Genomic DNA, 20,037 nt, shown 5'->3' with positions numbered 1-20,037 from the left:
AACAGCTTTACTGAGTAAAGTAAGCCCTGAACCAGAATAGGGGCTGTAATGTATCTGCACGCTAACATTCTGTTTCAGCCTGTTGTAGCTGCACTCTATCAGGTTGTGTGTACTATTTCAGCTGTAGTAGAATGTGAAAACAGGTTCTGATGTCTGTGGCTAAATAATGTGGAAGGCTTAATATGGAAGCAAAGGATATTCTTGGAAATATGAAGTCAGTGCACAAACAGAGCTAACATCTCCCAGACCACCTGAGACACTGACATCCTAATTAGCGTTCCTGTAGTCCAGAGCTGTGGAGCAAGGTATGTCCCTTCCACACAGCATTCTGGGATGGAGGAAAAACATGCTCTAGTTAATTGGCATTTCTTTAAACCAATCACAGTCGTCTTGGGCGGCGCTAAGCGCCAGACGGAGCAACAGTGCCTCTGCAAAATAGCCTCGGGAAGGAACTTGTTTTGGTGGAATGTGTACGTTCAAAAGTTGTTTTAGTCGTGCAGCAGAAAACTTGGACAGATAGTCTAGCTAGCTGTCTGGATTTACCCTGCAGAGATCTGAGGAGTAGTTAACCATAGTCCTCAGAAATCCATCAGAGTTTAGAACACCAACACAAAGAAAGAGGAAGGTGACGGACATCCGGCCAAAATGAGTGACATCTGGCGGAATTTCCGGCGACATCGGAGCAATCCCGGAAATGAAACGTCATTGATATAGACTATTATTCCTGTAGCCTGGGTCAGACTTAAGCGTACAGTGTCAGAACAGTAAAGTACAAAAAAATGGTAGATTCAAATTTGTTGTTCACATTCACAATTATCTAGCCTGTGTTTAAAAAAACCAATATATTGTATTTTCAGAAAGGCTACCCTGACTTGGTGGAAGCACACTGCCGGGTGCTGAGCTCACAACAACACATCAACATCTGTTCCACAGCAGTCACGCTCACACGCTGGGAAATCCAAACAGCCCCACTTCATTTATAAATGCTCAATTTATATAAAAAATGTCTTCTGGACATCTATCAAGAGGTTCTGACGAGGGTATGCTGGCTCAACTGTCTCTGTGTAGACACATAAACATGGAGAGGATGCATTTTGTTCCAAAGCACGCGTGATTGGATGCCAGTGTTAGGGAAATGAGACTGACTTTGGAGGCTTTGTGGATCACAGTTAAACTTTGGCCATGATGGACTTTCTGACTTGCTGTAGTTCTTATAATGAAATACTCCACTCATCTCTCTTCATGGTATCACTGTGGGCTTGAAAGGTCATTTTATCCTTCACACTTGAAATGATGTCTGTTACATTTGATTCCAAAGGTAAAAAGCTTTTACGGCAAAATTATGTGAAGTGACATTTCCTCAGAAACTTTGCAAATCATCCAATAATCCACTTCTCCGCTGTGCATTAGCGACAAACTTTGAATAGATATCGCAGTATGAACTAGGTGTGCAAGTCATCCAACCACCTCTAAAAATTAATGGCTACACTCAAAGCTGCCTTTGAGTGTGGCCATTCATTTTGGCTAAAGGCATTTCTGTAAACAGAGCTAACATCTCCCAGACCGCCTGAGACATTGATGTCCTAATTAGCGTTACTGTAGTCTCGCATTGCCAGATCTTCCTCCACACAGCTGCGGAGCAAGGTCTGTCCCTTCCACACAGCATTCTGGGATGGTAGAAAAACATGCTCTAGTTTATTGGCATTTCTTTAAACCAATCACAATCGTCTTGGGCGGCACTAAGCGCCAGACGGAGCCATGGTGCCTCTGCAAAATAGCCTCGGGAAGGAACTTGTTTTGGTGGAACTTGTGTACGTTCAAAGATTGTTTTAGTCGTGCAACAGAATACTCAGATTGGACAGATACTCAAAGGCAGTGTTTAAAGCCTGCTGTCATAGCATCAAGTGGTGGAATGTAACTATGTACATTTACTCCAGTACTGTACTTAAGTACACATTTGAGGTACTTGGAAGGTCTTGTCTTTTCATGCCAGTTTCTACTTCTACTCCGCTACATTTCAGTGAGAAATATTGTACTTTTTACTAGTGATGGCCAAATGAAGCTTCGTGAAGTTGCTAGTAGCCAAGAAGGACATGGAGGATTAAAAAAACATGATTGACTCTTCAGAAGAAGTCATTATTTTCACTCAATGTCAGCGCAGGAAAGTCACCGCAATTTTCTGAACATAGACATGCTGAGAAATACAGTGTGGTATTAGTACTTTTACTTAAGTAAAGGATCTGAATACTTCTTCCACCACTGATAGCATCCTCTGGCTACCTGATCTCTCTCCAACGACTCAGTGTCTTGGTAGTTTTGACGTTTGTTTGGACAGCCTCTCCTTGGACGAATTCATGGTGTTACGACAGAAAATGTTCAGACCCTGCCTGTCACACGTCTTCAGAACTGACCAACAAAGTTACAAAACTTGGCGAACACAATCCACACAATTCTGCTGCACAATCCAGATGCTGTTAAGGCTGGAACTGGATTTTCCAAGCTACATGTAGGCGATCATACATGCGTTTCTTGAGTACTTGTATGGATTTTAAGTATTACATTTTTAATTTTTAACCGGAGCTGATCGGCTTTTTAACCTTTATTTATCCAGGGAAGTCAATTGAGAACAAATTCTCATTTGCAACGACAACCTGTCACATTCACACAGTTACACATTCACACCTGGAAGCTGCCTGGTACAACCACAGTCTGATCTGCTGGCCACTGAGCCGCTCCACTGGAGCGGTTGGGGTTAAGGGCCTTGCTCAAGGGCACCTCAGTGGTGGTAATGAGGGAGGAACAAGCGCTGCTCTTTCACTTTCCCCACCCAGATTTTATCCTGTCGGTCTGGGGATTGAACCGACGACCTCCCGGTCACACACGCGCTCCTTTAACCTTTAAGGCCACCACTGCCTTCAACTTCCCTGCTATCTTACCAGCACTCAGATCTCGAAACGTGTCATCCAGTGGCTTTTTGCTGGCTCGAGGGCTGTTGCTCAGACTACAGATTGTATTCTGTATTGCCTCATCTTTTTTACTTTGCATTAGATGTGTACAAAAGCCATAAATGAGCGTTTGTGTATTTAATGAATGTGTAAAATGATTTGGATGAACTTTAAAGTCACAGAAATGCCCTCAGGTTGTAGCACAGAAAGTCCAGACAGAAAAGACTTTGATTTTCCCTCAGGGTGATGCTCGTGTGGTTTGGTTCCTGAGGAATGCAGGAAGAGGACTAGCATGGCCTCCCTCTGGTGACGTTGAATCAAACTTCAGCATTTTTGTCTGAATGCTTCACATTGTCTTTCTCACTGAGATGTATACAGTGGACATATTTGTGAGGCAGAAATGAAGTGTGTGTAATATATCAGGTCTGGCTTGACCTTTTTCTGAGAACTTCATTTGTTTATTACTCATAGACACTTAAAGTGTGTGTGTGTGTGTGTGTGTGTGTGTGTGTGTGTGTGTGTGTGTGTGTGTGTGTGTGTGTGTGTGTGTGTGTGTGTGTGTGTGTGTGTGGTTGCTGTCAGAGTGTTACCAAGCGATGTAATCATGTACAAACATTCCTGTGTGATGTCAGGATGGTTTAAGGTCTCTTATGACCTGGTTTGTAAAAGAGGAGCTTAATCCTATTACCGACCCTGGTGGCAAACACCGGTGAGTTAGGATATGAATAAAGATTAGATATTTGGCAGCCGTGGAGACTTTCACAAACAGTCTGTTGGTAGGTTGGGATTGGCAGAAAATCAAAGGGCTAGACAGCTGCTCAAGTTTTGCTTTATCTCTGCTGTAAGAGGTAGCCTGGCTGTGTGGCGCAAGCTGTGTTTTTGTTGCCCTTCAGCAGTGTTTTCCTTCAGTTTGTGGAAGACTTAGGTGCACGTATTTGGCGGGGGGGTTAGGCATCCTTCCTCAAGAAATTGTTACGTTTTTCAATAAAAAAAAAAAATGCAATTTCTCCAGCCATTTTGTCTCTCTTTGTGAGTTTTTGTGTCTGTTTGTAGTCGTGTCGTGTCTATTTTGGTTATTTTTCCTTTTCTTTGGGGTTGTTTGGCGTCTCTTTGTAGTCGGTGTAGTCTCTTTTTCACGTCATTTAGGACCGTTATTATCACCATATCTGTGTCTAAAACATTGGGAAAGCTAGAGCAGATCATAAATAAATAACTTAAAGCTTAAAGACAGAACTTGCTAAAGTCGTCCAACTACAATCATTTGATCTGAGAAAAGTCTTTTAGTTACATTCATTCGGCTTAGGTGGATCCCAAAACGCAGAAGAATACAGACCAAATCACTGTCATGCCGTGCTAACACAAAATGCTAGCGTCATTGATAAACCAAATCTAGTGTTAGGAACAGCGACATGTCACCGCCGGTTGGACTGACTGCTAGTTTGGGTGGTGTCATTTTCTTCAGTCTGTGGCTCAACAGGTTAATTAGCTCTCCAGGTAAACATTCTATTAGTCACAGTGTTGACATATGAAAGAATCAAACATGCATTTTAGATGAAGGAGCTTAGAGTATGTTCAGTTGTTCCCGATGCCTGTTTGCTCAGCGTTGTTACATTTTATGTTCGGGACGCAGGACGTTTCTACCCAGAAGTTGTAAAAAGAAAAAAACCCATTGTGATTGGATTTTATGCCAGACTTAAGAAAGTAAGTGCTAGAGTCCTGCAGACATTCTTAATGTAACTGGCGGATTGGAAAGCATCTCAAATGTTTGTGTGCTCCATATCGGTAGTTGTGGTCAGGATCATGGTTGGCTTTGGGCTCTGACAATCTTGGCAAAGTAGAAAAACAAATGTCAAACTAAGTTAATCCAACCATAGGCAATAATCAAAATTGGCCAATGCAACCCCCCCCCAAAAAACTATTGTAATTTCCTTTACATAAATGAAGACATTTGCACTATAACTTGATGCAGAAAAGGCACAATTTGTTGCAGAACAATTCACCAGAATGCAGGAAATGAAGTGTTTGATATGCTCAAAATTTCAATTTTGCTCAAAAGTGGAGATCTCAACCCCCCCACCCTCACCCCCCAATGATGAACCCAAAGTTACGCCCTTGACTTTAATATTGTGAGGTACAATGCACATTTAAAGGGCTACAAGTGGGACTGTTAAGATTTTTTAATTTTAGATTAAATAGATTACATAATAGGCCTTACTACAGGAAATAAGTCAGTTGAAGCTACACTTTTCTACACCTTTCCCATCTGTGCCTCAGTCGGGTCTGTTCTAAACTTTTAGTAGCTGGTGCAGGCTTGGCATTAGTGTGTCACTGCAGGCTATCATTTACACACACACACACACACACACACACACACACACACACACACACACACACACACACACACACACACACACACACACACAGTCAGTGTTGTGTAATCTGATCCAGATCTCCTGCTGTTCCCTACTCTCCATCCATGTCTGCTTGAAGACAGAAGCAATTTTTGGAAACATGAAGTTATAAAAATGGAGAGCACACCATAACAAACTTTACCGTCTTGTTTTGCTATGTTTACGTCCTGGTAGACCTTTTGGTGATTTATGGACACCATCTTTGTGTCCACCAGGGATGTATTGGGACCAAAATTCGGCCCGGGATTTTGGGATGGAGCAGCCTTTTATGAGAGTGTGCGAAGAGTGCACGTAGAACATTTTTTGGAAGTAATTTTATATACTACTATATATAATACTACATAATGTAATACAGATGTAAAACAATAAAAACTAATCCAGCCTTTGTGGTATGAAGATAATCTGATGTTGCTAAAGACCTTCAACTCAGGATGTTTTGCACATTGCCTCCTGAGTTTGCTGGCTGAGAGCTAAATCTTCAGGGTAAATGAAGTAGCATAAATGACATCAGTAACTTATGCAATTACCAATAACTAACTATTGAAAGGTAACAAAGATTTCTAATTCAGCAGGCCAGTACATTTATTGCAATAGTGAATGTTCTCTTAATTTCTGTTTTAAAATCATTGAAAACAACCATGCAACTCCTTCCATATGTCTTTATTTCTATTCAGTCCCTCCAGGATTTTGCGATGTCGCAATTGCACCAATTCACGCAAATTCAACCAATCCCCGTGAATTTGGTGCGACTCGCAATTTTGACCAAACACCGCAACTTTTCTGCAAATCTGACCAATAACCGGAGTTTCCCGCGACTTCAACCAATCCCAGCAGTCCCACGTGCCAGACTTTGTATCAGTACGTGACTCTGAGAGCCAATGACCAAGCGGGAGTGAGAACGTACATCGCCAAATTCATTTCCTTGTTTCTGATATGAAGACGAGACGTGTGTGACTCGAACATCTCACATTTACAAACAAAACGTACACACCCTGTTTAGTTAGCAATATGGTGTGGTTTATGTGGACGGTAATGATGATGGTGGTGATGATGATGATGATGATGATGAGCCGCTGATGTGGACAATTTGTGTTATGATGGAAGAGATGTCAATCATGTATTCAACATGTCTGGTCACTTTGCACTTTATTACGGGTATTTGTAGCTTTGTCCTCATTCTGCCGCTTTTTTTAGATGTTATTGATGCTGTGCTTTGTACGCTTGGAAATGTCAAAGTCGGTCACCAGTGATTATTGTTGATCTTCTAGCCCACTGGTCCTCGGGTCACCCCCCCATCTCCTTCCGAATTGTAGGACTATGTTGTTTTTCATGTATTGTACCTTTTGTTTTGTACCAATTGCCCTCTGGGGACAAAATAAAGTTGAAAGTTGAAGTTACACTGCACTACCTTTCACTGTATCTTAACTGGTTCTGCTCCATATTCCTCCTTCCTGTCTTAACTATTCCCTATTAAACCCGCTTTGACCTAATGCACACAGATTATTGCCTAACATGGCCGATAGTGTACCTGTCATGTCTCTGCTGCCGGGTCCTGGTCCTGCCTCATCAGTGCTCTCGCTGACAGTGGTATTAACCTTGGCCTTTCCACTATGGAAAAGGTCGGTTAATTTGGCGCATTTAACTGCATCTTGCTCTAACTACTCTAACTACACTTATTTTTAACCTCAACTTCTCAGCGCTGCCAATTCTTTTTCATCTTCACCACCATTTTTTTCTTTTCGGTTTCCTCTGTAATCATAACTTCAGGGAAGGAAGTTTCCCGGCCTAGGGTCAGGCAGAGCCAATCAGATACAAAAGAAGGAGCAGTCCAAGTCGGGAGGGATCGTTCGGCCACTCGCATCCCCCCCTTTAAATTGACAGTATTGAATTGGCCCAGTCCAATGGTTGGGCCAAAGCATCCTCTGCGGATGTGAGCGCTAGGCCGGCCCATGTCAACGCTGAGGACCGTGGAAGGGGTCTATGCTACTAATGCTGAGCTCCTCTTCTCTTTATACAAGACCAACTGTGACAGCCAAGTGTACCAAACATAGCAAATGGAAACACTATGATTAACTTACTATGAACTAACTAATGCTGTGTCACATTTTAGTGGCTGCATTGGTCTATTATTGCATGTTACTGGGAGCTAATGAAAGTCTACAGAGGATGATCACAAAGACCAAACTACTGCTTTTTTCGAGTGGAACTCATCAATATGGTTGGGCATCGTTTTGATTTTACCAATTCTGATTACAATTTCGATTCTTCCCTTTGATTCCGGTTATCAATTCTCGATTCCGATTCTTTGAGGGGTGGAGTTGAAACGTGGTCACGTGCTTATTTCACAGATAAGAGGAACATTTTATTTTGATTCAATGGTGATTTACAGATTTACCGGGCTTTTTCAGCCACACATTAGAGCGCCGCATACTGTGCTCCATGGCTGCAACACAACAAGCGCCTGGCCGCTATGGAAACCAAAACATCAAATTCAACGCGCATGTTGAATTTGGAACCAATGATTGGATTCAAATCCAAATTTTCCAAATGTTATTCTTGAAACTATTCCAAGTTGGAATCGCTTTTCGATGCCCAATCCCAATCCCTCAACTCATAAAGTCTGACATTTCAAAGTTAACAACCAGGAAGTTGTCCACCTAACAACAGATATTGGCACATTGAGACAAGCTTACAGTACATGTTGTGATGTGTCACTTCAGCACACCTTGGCCTCCTGGTCCAATGATATCTCCCTGCTTTCCAAGTTGAAACGCATCATGAATGGATTGTGGGGTGTTGGCAACCACAAAGATTACTATAGTTGTGTCAGTTTCTGGCTAAAGAAGACTTTTCCTCAGCTGTATTTGGACAAGACTTTGGACTGGGATAATCATCCATCCAATATGTTGTTGTTGACTGTTTTTAAACTGTTGACTTTGGGCACTTTCACACCTATAATTCGGGAGACTCGCTATAATTCGAGGGTGAAGTTGCAATTTTTCAAATGCTTCGGTTTGCGTTCACACTGCCCTTCGGCAAGCGCACCAAACATCGGAACAGTCGCTGGTTTATTGGACAGAATATCCGAGTGAAACTCGCTGACACTTCTGGTCTCAGAAATAATGGAATAACACCAAAACGTCTTGGGTTTTCTGGTTTGGCTTTAGCGTTTCTGATATTTTAGAAGAAGACGAACAATCGGAGGAGCTAACAGACAGCGAGAGAAGGAGAGAGATGATGATGTCACACAGACGACCAGCGATGTGTGGTCAGAACAGCTTATGGATCTGAAAGTTATCATGCCTTATGTCAGGGGTTCTCAAACATATCACTGAATTGTATCAGAATTTTTTTTTAGGTCAGGGGTCCGGAACTATTGGCGATTTAAAAAAAAAAAAACAGTTAAAGGACAATTACGGCGCAAAATGAACCTAGGGGTTAATAACACATGTGTACCGAGTCGACCATTCTCTGGGTTATGTTTTCATGCTAATCAAATGTGTCTGTAGCTTGAAACAAGCTAACGCAAACCGGTGATTAGCTTGTAACGCTAGTAGTCGGGGCAGAGGGTAAATCTATTTCTACACCACTAACAAGGCTCAAAATTGCACCACACTTCAACAGTAGCATAATGAGGGTTCCTACATTTAAACCGAAGCATTGAGAACTGTAAGTGTACGGACAGTTTATTAAAAAGATAGATTATAAAGAGAGTAGCGTTCATGTTTACATGCGGGCGCCATCTTGGAAAACAGTCATGACCAGTTGAACCACAAACGCCCTGCTTGAGCTATGTCGCTGGTTACTGTTTGCACGGCGATTCGTGGTTCAACTGGTCATGACTGTTTTCCCAAGATGGAGTCCGCATGTAAACATGAATGCTACTGTCTTTATTATCTATCTTTTTAATAAACTGTCTGTACACTTACAAAGTTCTCAGGTTATTAACCCCTAGGTTCATTTTGCGCCGGAATTGTCCTTTAATAAACTTACTAATAACTTTTAGGCAACACATATCAAGTTGAGTTCTCTGTTTTCCTTGTCAACCTTTGGACTGATACTACTACCTGGAATTCGGTACCAGTATCTTTTTTCATTAGCCTAGTTTCTTTCTAATAAAAAATTTATTTTAGTTGTAAAAATAAGTCCAAACCTATTTATCTTTTTAGGGAGGGAGGTCAACTACGGGCCATAACACCACTACTGTATATTCAACTTTACTTACAATCTACTGATCAATATGAAATGTATTTAAAAAAAAAAAAAAAAACGGTAGACTTCATAAGGTATTGTATTCATAACTAGAGGTTTATGGGCTGATGATGCGGACCTTGGTCTTGACTTTGAGAAGCCCTGCCTTATGTCATATATAAGTCCTTAAATTGTGTGCAAGGTTGAAATTTGGCGCTTAGTAAATGCTTTGTTTTTTGGTTCACTTCCTATATTTGGGTTGGATCCTGTTCTCACCTGAAGTGAACCGAACTCTAGTTCACTTGGAAGCGAACTGACAACCCTGAAATGGGACACTGGTTATGTTCACTTACTCTTTTAACTTGTCAATAAGTGGAGAACAATTCTAATTATTACCTTTTTTTCTGATTTCTATTTTAAAATCACATAGTATCCCCCTCAGTACGGTAGCCGAGTGATTGCTCTATGCATGTAAAAGTCCCTGATGATCTCACTCAAATCTTCAGGTACACCTTCTGTAATGTGTGGCAGCACGGTATGGATGGGACATTGAGTAAGACAGAGTGGTGGCATGCATACACTGTGGAGGGAATCAGTTTAAATATTTTATAGGACCGGAGAGATTGAAAAATATGTCACACTTTAACAGATTTTCCAAGTAAAAAGAAACGGTAATTACCAGATAAAAGAAACACTGCTATGAGGGTTTCTGGACAATATTTGTCATTGTATGTGCCGTCAATTGACTTCCAATAATAAATATACAGACATTTACACAACGCAAGCATGTTCGTCCACTCCCATGTTGATAAGAGTAATTCAGTATTTCACAAATATACATTTAAGGTACGTTTTGAATAGATAAAAATGTGTGATTAACTGGCGAATTAACTGGATTCATTATTATTATTTTATTATTATTTATTATTAGTTTGTTATTCCATTGACAGACCTAGTATGCATATAAATGAAATTCTGTGGAAGTGAAGTGTGTCATCCTGTCTGATTGAACTGAATTTGCTCTCAGTGCCCATGGCACTGTGGTAAACAGAGCATGAATCATAAGTGATCTCTTTTGATTTCTAAAGATTTAACAGAAGCTAATGTACCTTGGTATTGCGGTGAAGGGAAGCTGGAATTCCCCCCCACCTCGAGGAAACATTCTACATGGCATTTCAAAAGAACAGTTAATTAGACTACTGAATGGAGAGTGCTTTTCTTGATTATTGTTATTATTGTTTTCCTTTTTTTTTTTTCAGATGGTAAAACGTGGTGGAGGCAGGAGGCGTCGACTCCCCAGCATCACCTGAAGAACTGGAAGGTGAGCATGTTCCCGGAAGTTCAGTCTGAGTCTCACAGCAAAGCAGTCTGCTGCTCTGTCAGCTGGCCCGAGATGCCCTGGTCAGTAAAAAGACTGATGCCAACACCAGTAAACACTAGGGCACGTGTGTCAAACTCAAGGCCCGCGGGCCAAATCCGGCCCCTTGCAGATTTCGTTCCAGCCCACTTATCAATTAGGTTCTCAATCAATTTTTTGTCACCTTTGCAGCGTTTTGTTGCGTTTTCTGAAGTTTTTGTCACTTTTGCTGACTCTTTTGGTTGCTTTTTTCCATGTTGTTTTCCACTTTTTATGGTGTTGTTTTTGTGCTTTTTTCAGTTTTTTTTTTTCAAATGTTCGTGTTGCCTTTTCTGAAGTTTTTCCCACTCTTTGTGATGTTTTTTTTGTGTGTGTTTGTTTCGATGTTTTTGCCCCTTTTCAAAGTTTTTTTGCCACTTGCTTCCTGTTTTTTGCACTTTTTATTTTTTTTAATGTCTTTGTCGCTTTTTCCGTGCGTTTGTCGGTTTTTGCTACGATGGCTTACCCCTAATTTCCACCAGGCGCGTCTGCAGATCACAGATCTTTTTTATAAAGACAACGGCAGAAAAGAGAAGGCATGGAATTTAATTGCAGGAGTGCTTGGAGTAGAAGGTAGATACTATCTTAATAAACGTGATTATTCTGTAAAGTACTTGTAGAGACAATATAATCTGTGAGACGGGCAGGCAAGACGCTCTGCTTCTGGCAGTACAGATCCACTTCGGCAACACGACTGAAGCGTGGTGTCGCGACGTCATACATCCATGGTTGATGCTCCACACCCCTGACCGGCAGCTGATTGGACGAACGCGCCACGTGGGTCTGGCTCGAAAAAACGACTGTCATGGCGGCTCGTTGAGAATACGATCTCATATTTTACGAAAATAGTTCACCGAAACGTGTTTCTGAAAACATTTTCAGTAAGAAATAGGCCATACAGTTGCTGAATCTGTCTTAATTTCAGAAGCGTCAGATGGATCTGCACTGGATCCACCTGGCCGTGCGATACTTCTGTCGCGTCGCGCTCCACTTTATTACCATGGGTGACGTCAAGCGACTTTAACGCGCCCGCAAAGGCAGCGCTGCGTTTGAAAAAATGCTGCGTGTCAAAAAAGCTGGCTGATGACCATCTTTATGCAAATGAATCCATTAAACGCGACGTGACTATCCAGTAGAAGTTGACGAAAGTCTTTCAAACTGACCTTTGTCGATCTGAAATGAAGACAGATTTGGCAACTGTATGGCCTATTTCTTACATAAAATGTTTTCAGAAACACGTTTTGGTGAACTATTTTTGTAAAGTACGAGATTCTCAACGAGCCGCCATGATGGTCATTTGGAAATTCAGGAGTAGCCAGACCCACGTGGTGCGTTCGTCCAATCAGCTGCCAGGTCAAGGGCGTGGAGCATCAACCATGGATGTATTACGTTGTGACTCCACGCTTCAGTCTTGTTGCCAAAGTGGATCTTCAATGTGAGACGCTCCAAGTGTGGTATGGCACGTGGCGGAGGATGGAACAAAACCGCGGCGCAGCCGGAACACAGCACAGACGTTCCCAGTGGAGAATCGGACTAAGGAACTTTTTGGGGGACTTTTTTTAGGGCTTTATGTCGACCAAACTGTAAGTTTCTTTTAACTGTAAAGACTTTATAAGACACGCAATAATACAGTCAAAGATATGTTACTTTTTAGATTGAGTAAAAGCATATCAATAAACTCTACATGTCCTGCCCTCGATGCGACTCTCATTTTCCAGTGTGACCCTTAGGCAAGTTGAGTTTAACATCCGTGCACTAGGGGTTTTAGACACTGTAAGACATTCCGACAAGCTGTTCATGTGTCTGGCCGTGTATGTTTTTAATTTCATGTATTTTTATGTGGACAGCCTTTTGTCCAAGACAAATCTCCCCTGGGACAAATAAATCTTAAAGCTGTTCGCTCAACGCATACTGAAGTTTTAATCCTTGTTCTCATGAATGAAAGACGCATCTAATGCATGAGAATCAGAAAGAAAAGAAGGCCAGTAGGATTTGCTGGCAGACTCTCGCCATATATGTTTCGCCATCAGCCAGTTTCCACTACATTGCCCATTTGATCTGGGCCTTAGTAACTTCCTGCCAGACACTGCAGAGAAACTCATTTCATAAGTGATGTTAAAATATTAACCTTACCTGCACAATGGGAAGGTGTCACGTGTCAATTAAGTAATTAAAGAGGTGCAGGTGTTGGCTGCAGGTATCCCACAAGGCCGTGGGGACGGGGCCTCTACAGGCTAATGGCCAGACACAGGGATCACAGACACCATTTCCATGTCAAAGAGCTGATGGAACAGGATGGATCAGCTTTCAGTTTCCACAATGTATGTAACAGTGTACTGTATATCACTCAATTAAATGCAAATACTAAAAATAAAGTCCTAGCTGCATGGCTCTAGGCAGTGGTGGCAGAAGTGCTCAGATCCTTTACTTCAGTAAATTTACTAATAGCACACTGTTAAAAATACTAAGTAAAAGTCCTGCATTGAAAATGTCACTTAAGTAAAAGTATGTAAGTATGATCAGGAAAAAGGACTTAAAGTATTAAAAGTAAAAGTACTCGATGCAGAAAAACCCTCACATTTTAGAAACTGGAAACAAAAAAGGGTTAAAAGCGTCAAGTATTCGTTAAAGGTGTCAAAAAAGCGTTAAAATTCAAATTCTGTTTAATGGTCTAATCATTTCAGCTGGACTTGTAGGCCGTTATATTGTTGGCTAGTTTCATTTATAACCAAACATCAGATTTTATAAACTACATGTGTTTTGTATGCAGAAATCTTAAAGTGCTCATATTATGCTCATTTTCAGGTTCATAATTGTATTTAGAGGTTATATCAGAATAGGTTTACATGGTTTCATTTAAAAAAAAAAAACACCATATTTTTGTTGTACTGCACATTGCTGCAGCTCCTCTTTTCACCCTGTGTGTTGATCTCTCTGTTTTAGCTACAGAATGAGGCATCACACTTCTATTCCATCTTTGTTGGAAGTCGCACATGCGCAGTAGCTAGGTAAGGACTACTAGCCAGTCAGAAGCAGAGTATGAGGGCGTGCCATGCTAGCAACTAGGCGAGCATTATAACGTGTGTTACAAAGTGAGCCACGTTTGTCTCTGAAGTAAAGGCTGGACTACAATAGAGCAGTTTGGAGCAGTTTGTGAACAGTGGTTTCTGTTGGAGATGGTAAGTCCCTTTGGGGTGGACTTTGGGCTTTTTCACTTTGTAAACATATTACTTGCACAAAAAAGATATATAACACAATAAAGGAAAGGGAAAAAGCCAAAAAGCATAATATGAGCACTTTAATGTGTAAACTTAAGCTGTCAGATTTCTCTTTGAAATGTAGCGGAGTAGAAGGAGAAAGTGTCATGAAAAGAAAAGACCCAAGTAAAGTACAAGTACCTCAACATTTGTACTTAACTACAGTACTGGAGTAGTTACATTCCACCACTGGCTCTAGGGATGGCACAGTCACATTGGTACGGACTGGAATATCTCAACAACTATTGAATAAATTGCCATGGAATTTGGTTTAGACTAGACATGTTCCAATACCGATACCAGTATGAAAAGCCTCCGATACTGCCTAAAATGCTGGTATCGGTATCGGGAAGTACAGGAGTTTATGTAATTTAGCCCTGAATAAAATCTACTTTAAAGTAGTTTATTTATGTTCTTTTTCTGTTATGACTGTCAAACTGGATAATACAAGAAAGTTCTACGACATTCATTGTTTGAGTTTAACAACAAAGATAGCGATCATATCACATCCATACAGGGATAGTAGTATACAGCTGTTAAAAGATAATAAAATATATGACAAACTGGTATCAGATCGGTACTCCGTATCGGCCGATACGCAAGTTAAGGTATCGGAATCGGTATCAGGAAGAAAGAAATGGTATCGGGCCGTCTCTAGTTTAGACATTAAAGGTCTCCAAGGATCTGAGTACACAATCCATTCTTTGTGAATTTGCCCATCAATGTACTACTAAACTGAAGACAGTCATTAGAGCTGAACACTGATCAGAGGTGGAAAGTAACAAACAACAACTACTTATGTTACTGTATTTGTGTACTTTGTGTACTAAAATCTGTACTTTTACTTTTACTTAAGTATGTCTTTTTAAGTATTGTACTTTGCTAGATTTGAAATCGCATCACCGTTACTGAGTAGAAAAAGTAAATAAAAAAACTCTTTAACGCTGCTTTGTATCTGTCAATGAACTAACATCGATTTGTGCCCTTATCAAATCACAAAAGTGATTTGATTAAATAATTATAAGTATAAATAAGATATTAAACAAGTATAAATATAAAAAACAAACTATATCTGTTCCCACTGGTAAAACGTAACTTAGTAACTTTTTCTCTGAGTAAATTTTAAACAAGCTAACTTTTACTTTTACTTGAGTAGATTTTTACACCGGTTATTTTACTTGTACTTAAGGTCCAATGTGTAGGAATTTCTCCCATCTAACGTATAGATCATATATCGCAATCAACTCTCTCGCACTACGCAGTTCAAAGTACATATTACAGCTACGGTAGCCTTCGCGCTTCAAAAAGCCGGTCTCTTGCTCTTTTCAATATCCGTTTTCTTTTTCTGGGCGAAGAAGAAGACTCCTGTTCCTGAAATTTGGATTTTGAATACATGTGGTCCTCCATGTTTCCTTCTTCAAACTTGCCGGGGCCGGGAAGCTACGATACCCATTAGCAGCATTAGCAGCAGCTGTGTGTTTATCATGTGACAGCGAAAACGTGAAAGGCAGAGCAGTATGTCCTGTATGTCCCTTACCGGCTAATGTATTTCAAGATGGCGCACGATTATGGAGCATCTACCCCACTTCATGCGAATGCAAACGTAAAATTTCAAGCCAAAAGGAATACTTGGAATTGATGGTGGTGGTAAATATTCATGAAAAAGGACACGTTTGTGAACGGGCAACACAGATTTTGATAATGAACTAAACACGCTACACACTGGACCTTTAAAGTTCATCGAAGTAATTTTACTTTTACGTAATTAGAATCTTTTTGGATTCTTTCCACCTCCGATGGTGATGCGACTGCTTATCTTGGGAAAAAAAGAACTACATTGTCAGTGACTATGGAATCTTAGACTGAACTGAACAAAGTGATTAGACTCAGTAAAGTGATTTGTGATTTCCACCTCTAGTATATAAAATGGTTCAAATTAGCCCAACCTTTATTGTAACATTCATGTATCAATCATACTAATCTTAGATCTAATATAACATCTAATACTATAATATTTATTTTTCTTCCAATGGGTACTTTTACTTTTGGTACTCGGTAGAAAGTATATTTGGGTGCTAATACTTTTCAATGAAAGACTTAAACTCGTTATAGAGGATTTGTAGATTGTGGTAATGCTACCTTTTCTTCCACCTCTGTTTTTTTGTGGGGGGTTTTGCCAAAGGAAAGTCAAAAGAGTTCCACAATGACAGCCCAATTTTTGAACGGCTCTGGTTCCGGAAGTGATTTTTCCCCATTGACATTTGAGTAAATTCTTGTAAAAAAAAAAGTTTTAAGCCTGGAACCAAGCCAACCAGCTACAAGATGAACCGCAACTATAAAACACTTGATTCGGTGCAAAAGAACATCTATCTAATAAATCAGGAAACCTCTGTGTGTGTGTGTGTGTGTGTGTGGGTGGGTGTGTGGGTGTGGGTGTGTGTGTGTGGTCTTTCTTTGAAATATCTCATGAACCGTTCATCCAATCTACTTCAGACTTGGTTTCCTGGGTACACAATGAACTTGGGTTTTCGAAATTGGAGCAGTTTGGATAGCGTTGGACATTAAACTGTGAATAAAACTGAAAGAATGTGGAAAAAAGGTTGAGAAAAAACAGCGCTGCCATAATGCTGGCTCTTCTGTGTCTTCCCGTCACAATAAAGGTCCTGCTTAAATTTACACAGCATTTCGCTAAGAGGAAACTCAATAAAAAACAATTTCTACCCTTCACAATAAAAGTCCAGCTAAAATTCACTTTTGCTTAGAGGAAACTCAATTAAAAGGCTTTTTTTCTAACACTAGATCGTATAGACTTAATACAATATAGGTATTGTATACCTATATACAATATAGGTATTGTATTAAGTACAATATACTTAATACATTGTATATTGTACAATGTACAATGTATACAATACATTGTGTACAATGTATATTGTATATTGTACAACGTACTTAATTATACTTAATATAATTAAGTACAATATATAGATATTGTATTAAGTTGCTGTGAGCTGTAAATTTACCACTTCTCACTTAGACTCACCCTGGGTCAGGTTGTTAAACGTGACGAGGCAGCATTACCGTCATTAAACGCTTACTGTGGCGATATCAACATGCAATATTGTTGACGAAAAAGAGAACGCTAAAATGTAGTTAAAGGTGCTCTAAGCGATGTCCCAGGTTTTTTTGTCACATACAGCAAACATCTCCTCACTATCCGCTAGCTGCCTGTCCCCTGAACACACTGTAAAAAAAAAACGCGGTCTCTGTAGACAGGGTCCACAAACAAAAACCAGTGTTCCAGCCAATAACCGACAGGAAGGATTTGGGGGTGAGGGTTGGGGGGTTAGTGCGCGGAAGGGAGGGGGAGGGAACGGGATGAAGAGGAGGGAGGGGCGAGCTAGCCTCCGTTTTGTTTGACAATACTTCGAACATCAACAAGAAGTGACATCACCCAACATCGCTTAGAGCACCTTTAAACAAAAACTCTCTTTATTTGCATTGCACTTTTTTGTGGGTAGTGGGGTACTTCTCCTTGACAGCGTGTATAAAACATGTTTCTTAAAACAAGGTTGATTTCATATGGACTTGTTGCTTCTACAGGAGCAGAAACTTCCACAACCTCGTAGTGAGTCTACCTTGGATGGTTTAGACTTAGATTATGGCTAATAATAGATAAAATGATATAGAGAAAATGAATGGGGGTTTTACTTCCAGAACCACACTGTTGAGCTCTATAAGGTATTGGAATAGACCATGCATGGCAGTTATACTTCTGTTGTTTGCAGCAATGGATAGTGTTTTTAAATCCAAGGTCCTATAACATGCTGCTTTTTGGATGCTTTTAAATAGGCCTTAGTGGTCTCCTTATACCGTATCTGAAGTCTCTTTCTCTTTAATTCTGCACCACGCTTGGTGCAGAATTACAGCCGCTAGAGCCAGTCCCACAATGAGCTTTCCTTAGTATGTGCCATTTCTGTGTCTGTAGCTTTAAATGCTATTGAGAAGGAGAGAGGGGGGCAAGGTGGAGGGTGGGGGTGTGGCCTTGACCAACTGCCACTTTGCTTGTTTGCAAGCCATGATGTCTCTCTCTTTCTCATGGGCGGGCCAAATTCTCTGGGCGGGCGAAGCAGAGAAAGGGGAGGTAACCTTTCCCCTTATGACCTCATAAGGAGCAAGATTCCAGATCGGCCCATCTGAGCTTTCATTTTCTCAAAGGCAGAGTAGGATACCCAGGGCTCGGTTTACACCTATCACCATTTCTAGCAACTGGGGGACCATAGGCAGGCTGGGGGAACTCATATTAATGTTAAAAAACCTCATGAAGTGAAATTTTCATGCCATGGGCCCTTTAAAAACAAGAAGCCTTTATTGTCATTATGTTACAGTGAATACGAGTGTCCCTCCCAGCGATGCTCAAAATAAAACTATATTGCACACATCCACGTATAATATAAGACAAACAACATTCATTCAACATTCATCATAAAATAAAACAAGGGCAGGTAGTTGCGATAATAAATATATTGCACAGTTATAAATAAAAAATAATAATATAATATATAATACTATAATATTATAAAATAATCCCTTCGGTTTGAACCCTAAATATTGCACAGATGAATAAAATGGATTGTAAAAACACAAATAAGAAATGTGAATATGGGTGCAGAGACATTATGAGCGTAGATTTAGAGTCTGGATGGCTTTTAAGAAAGAGTTTTTAGTCAGTTAGTACTCTAGTGAGAAACATTTAACATTTAAGTGTCTTTGTGATTGCAAACTCTCTGATGATGCTTTTATGATAAAGTGCATAAAGTGAATCTTCCAGCTTCCCTTACCAACCAGCCAGCCGGTGGATAAAGTAACTACTTATGTGTTCCTTGATATTATCAGGTGATGCTGTGGGTGGTGGCATCTTTGCTGACACTAGTGGAAGATGTGTTTTCTGAGGAGGACAGTAAAGAGGCTCAGTCAGACTTCCATCGTGTCCTCAGGCAGCCCTCCTTGTCTCCCGCTGAGGATCTGACACAGGACAGCACGGTCCACGCACCCTGGCCTAAAGCCCTTGGCAAGTATTTCATTTTCTTATTTCATCAGCAATGTGTATCTGCAATCTATTTGATGTTGTTTTACTTTATTTTATGGTTAAACTTAAACTACTGTAATCCACCACATCTGGTAGTTAGGTCAGGGCTGGTCAGTTCAATTTTATTAATAGTGTAAAATCACAACAGTAGTTATCTCAGGACACTTTACAGATAGAGTAGGTCTAGACCATACTCTATAACTTACCCCACACACACACACACACATACACACACACACACACACACACACACACATTCATTATTGGTTTCACTTGTTTTCATTTGAAACAAATTCTATATATGAATATCTATATCTGAATACAATACTTGGCTCAGTCTGCCACTTTAGTTCTTTGGTTCCATGGTATCAGAATTTTGGATAGTCATCATGGAAACATTAATTGGTCATGTGACTAGGAAGGGCTGGGAAGATTGGGAGAACCGGCAGCTCAGTGACAGTACGCTGATCCAATGGAAAACACAACTGTCGGATGTCCCTCTTTTTTTTGGCCGGGTGTCCGTCACCGTCCTCTTTCTTTGTGTTGGCGTTCTAAACTCCGGTGGATTTATGAGGTCTATGGTTAACTGCTCCTCAGATCTCTGCAGGGTAAATCCAGACAGCTAGCTAGACTATCTGTCCAATCTCAGTTTTCTGTTGCACGACTAAAACAACTTTTGAACGTACGCATGTTCCACCAAAACAAGTTCCTTCCCGAGGCTGTTTTGCTTGCGGCACCGTGGCTCCGT

At 40.6% G+C, this 20,037-nt stretch overlaps 1 protein-coding gene across 1 annotated transcript in view; it reads left to right on the top strand.

Annotated features, from left to right (window-relative positions):
• LOC120565814 (neurturin) overlaps nucleotides 1-20,037 on the top strand; it is a 38,989-nt gene that overhangs the window by 6,884 nt on the left and 12,068 nt on the right. Inside the window, exons 2-3 of the mRNA XM_039811856.1 lie at nucleotides 10,807-10,868; nucleotides 19,097-19,271. Coding sequence (XP_039667790.1) covers nucleotides 10,807-10,868; nucleotides 19,097-19,271 — 237 coding nt within the window. The remainder of the gene's footprint in view (nucleotides 1-10,806; nucleotides 10,869-19,096; nucleotides 19,272-20,037) is intronic.

Source organism: Perca fluviatilis, chromosome 9 (assembly GCF_010015445.1).
Source record: "Perca fluviatilis chromosome 9, GENO_Pfluv_1.0, whole genome shotgun sequence".
NCBI classification, from domain to species: Eukaryota; Metazoa; Chordata; class Actinopteri; order Perciformes; family Percidae; genus Perca; species Perca fluviatilis.
The sequence above is the reverse complement of the archived record's forward strand: the minus strand, read 5'-3'. Positions and strand labels throughout refer to the sequence as shown.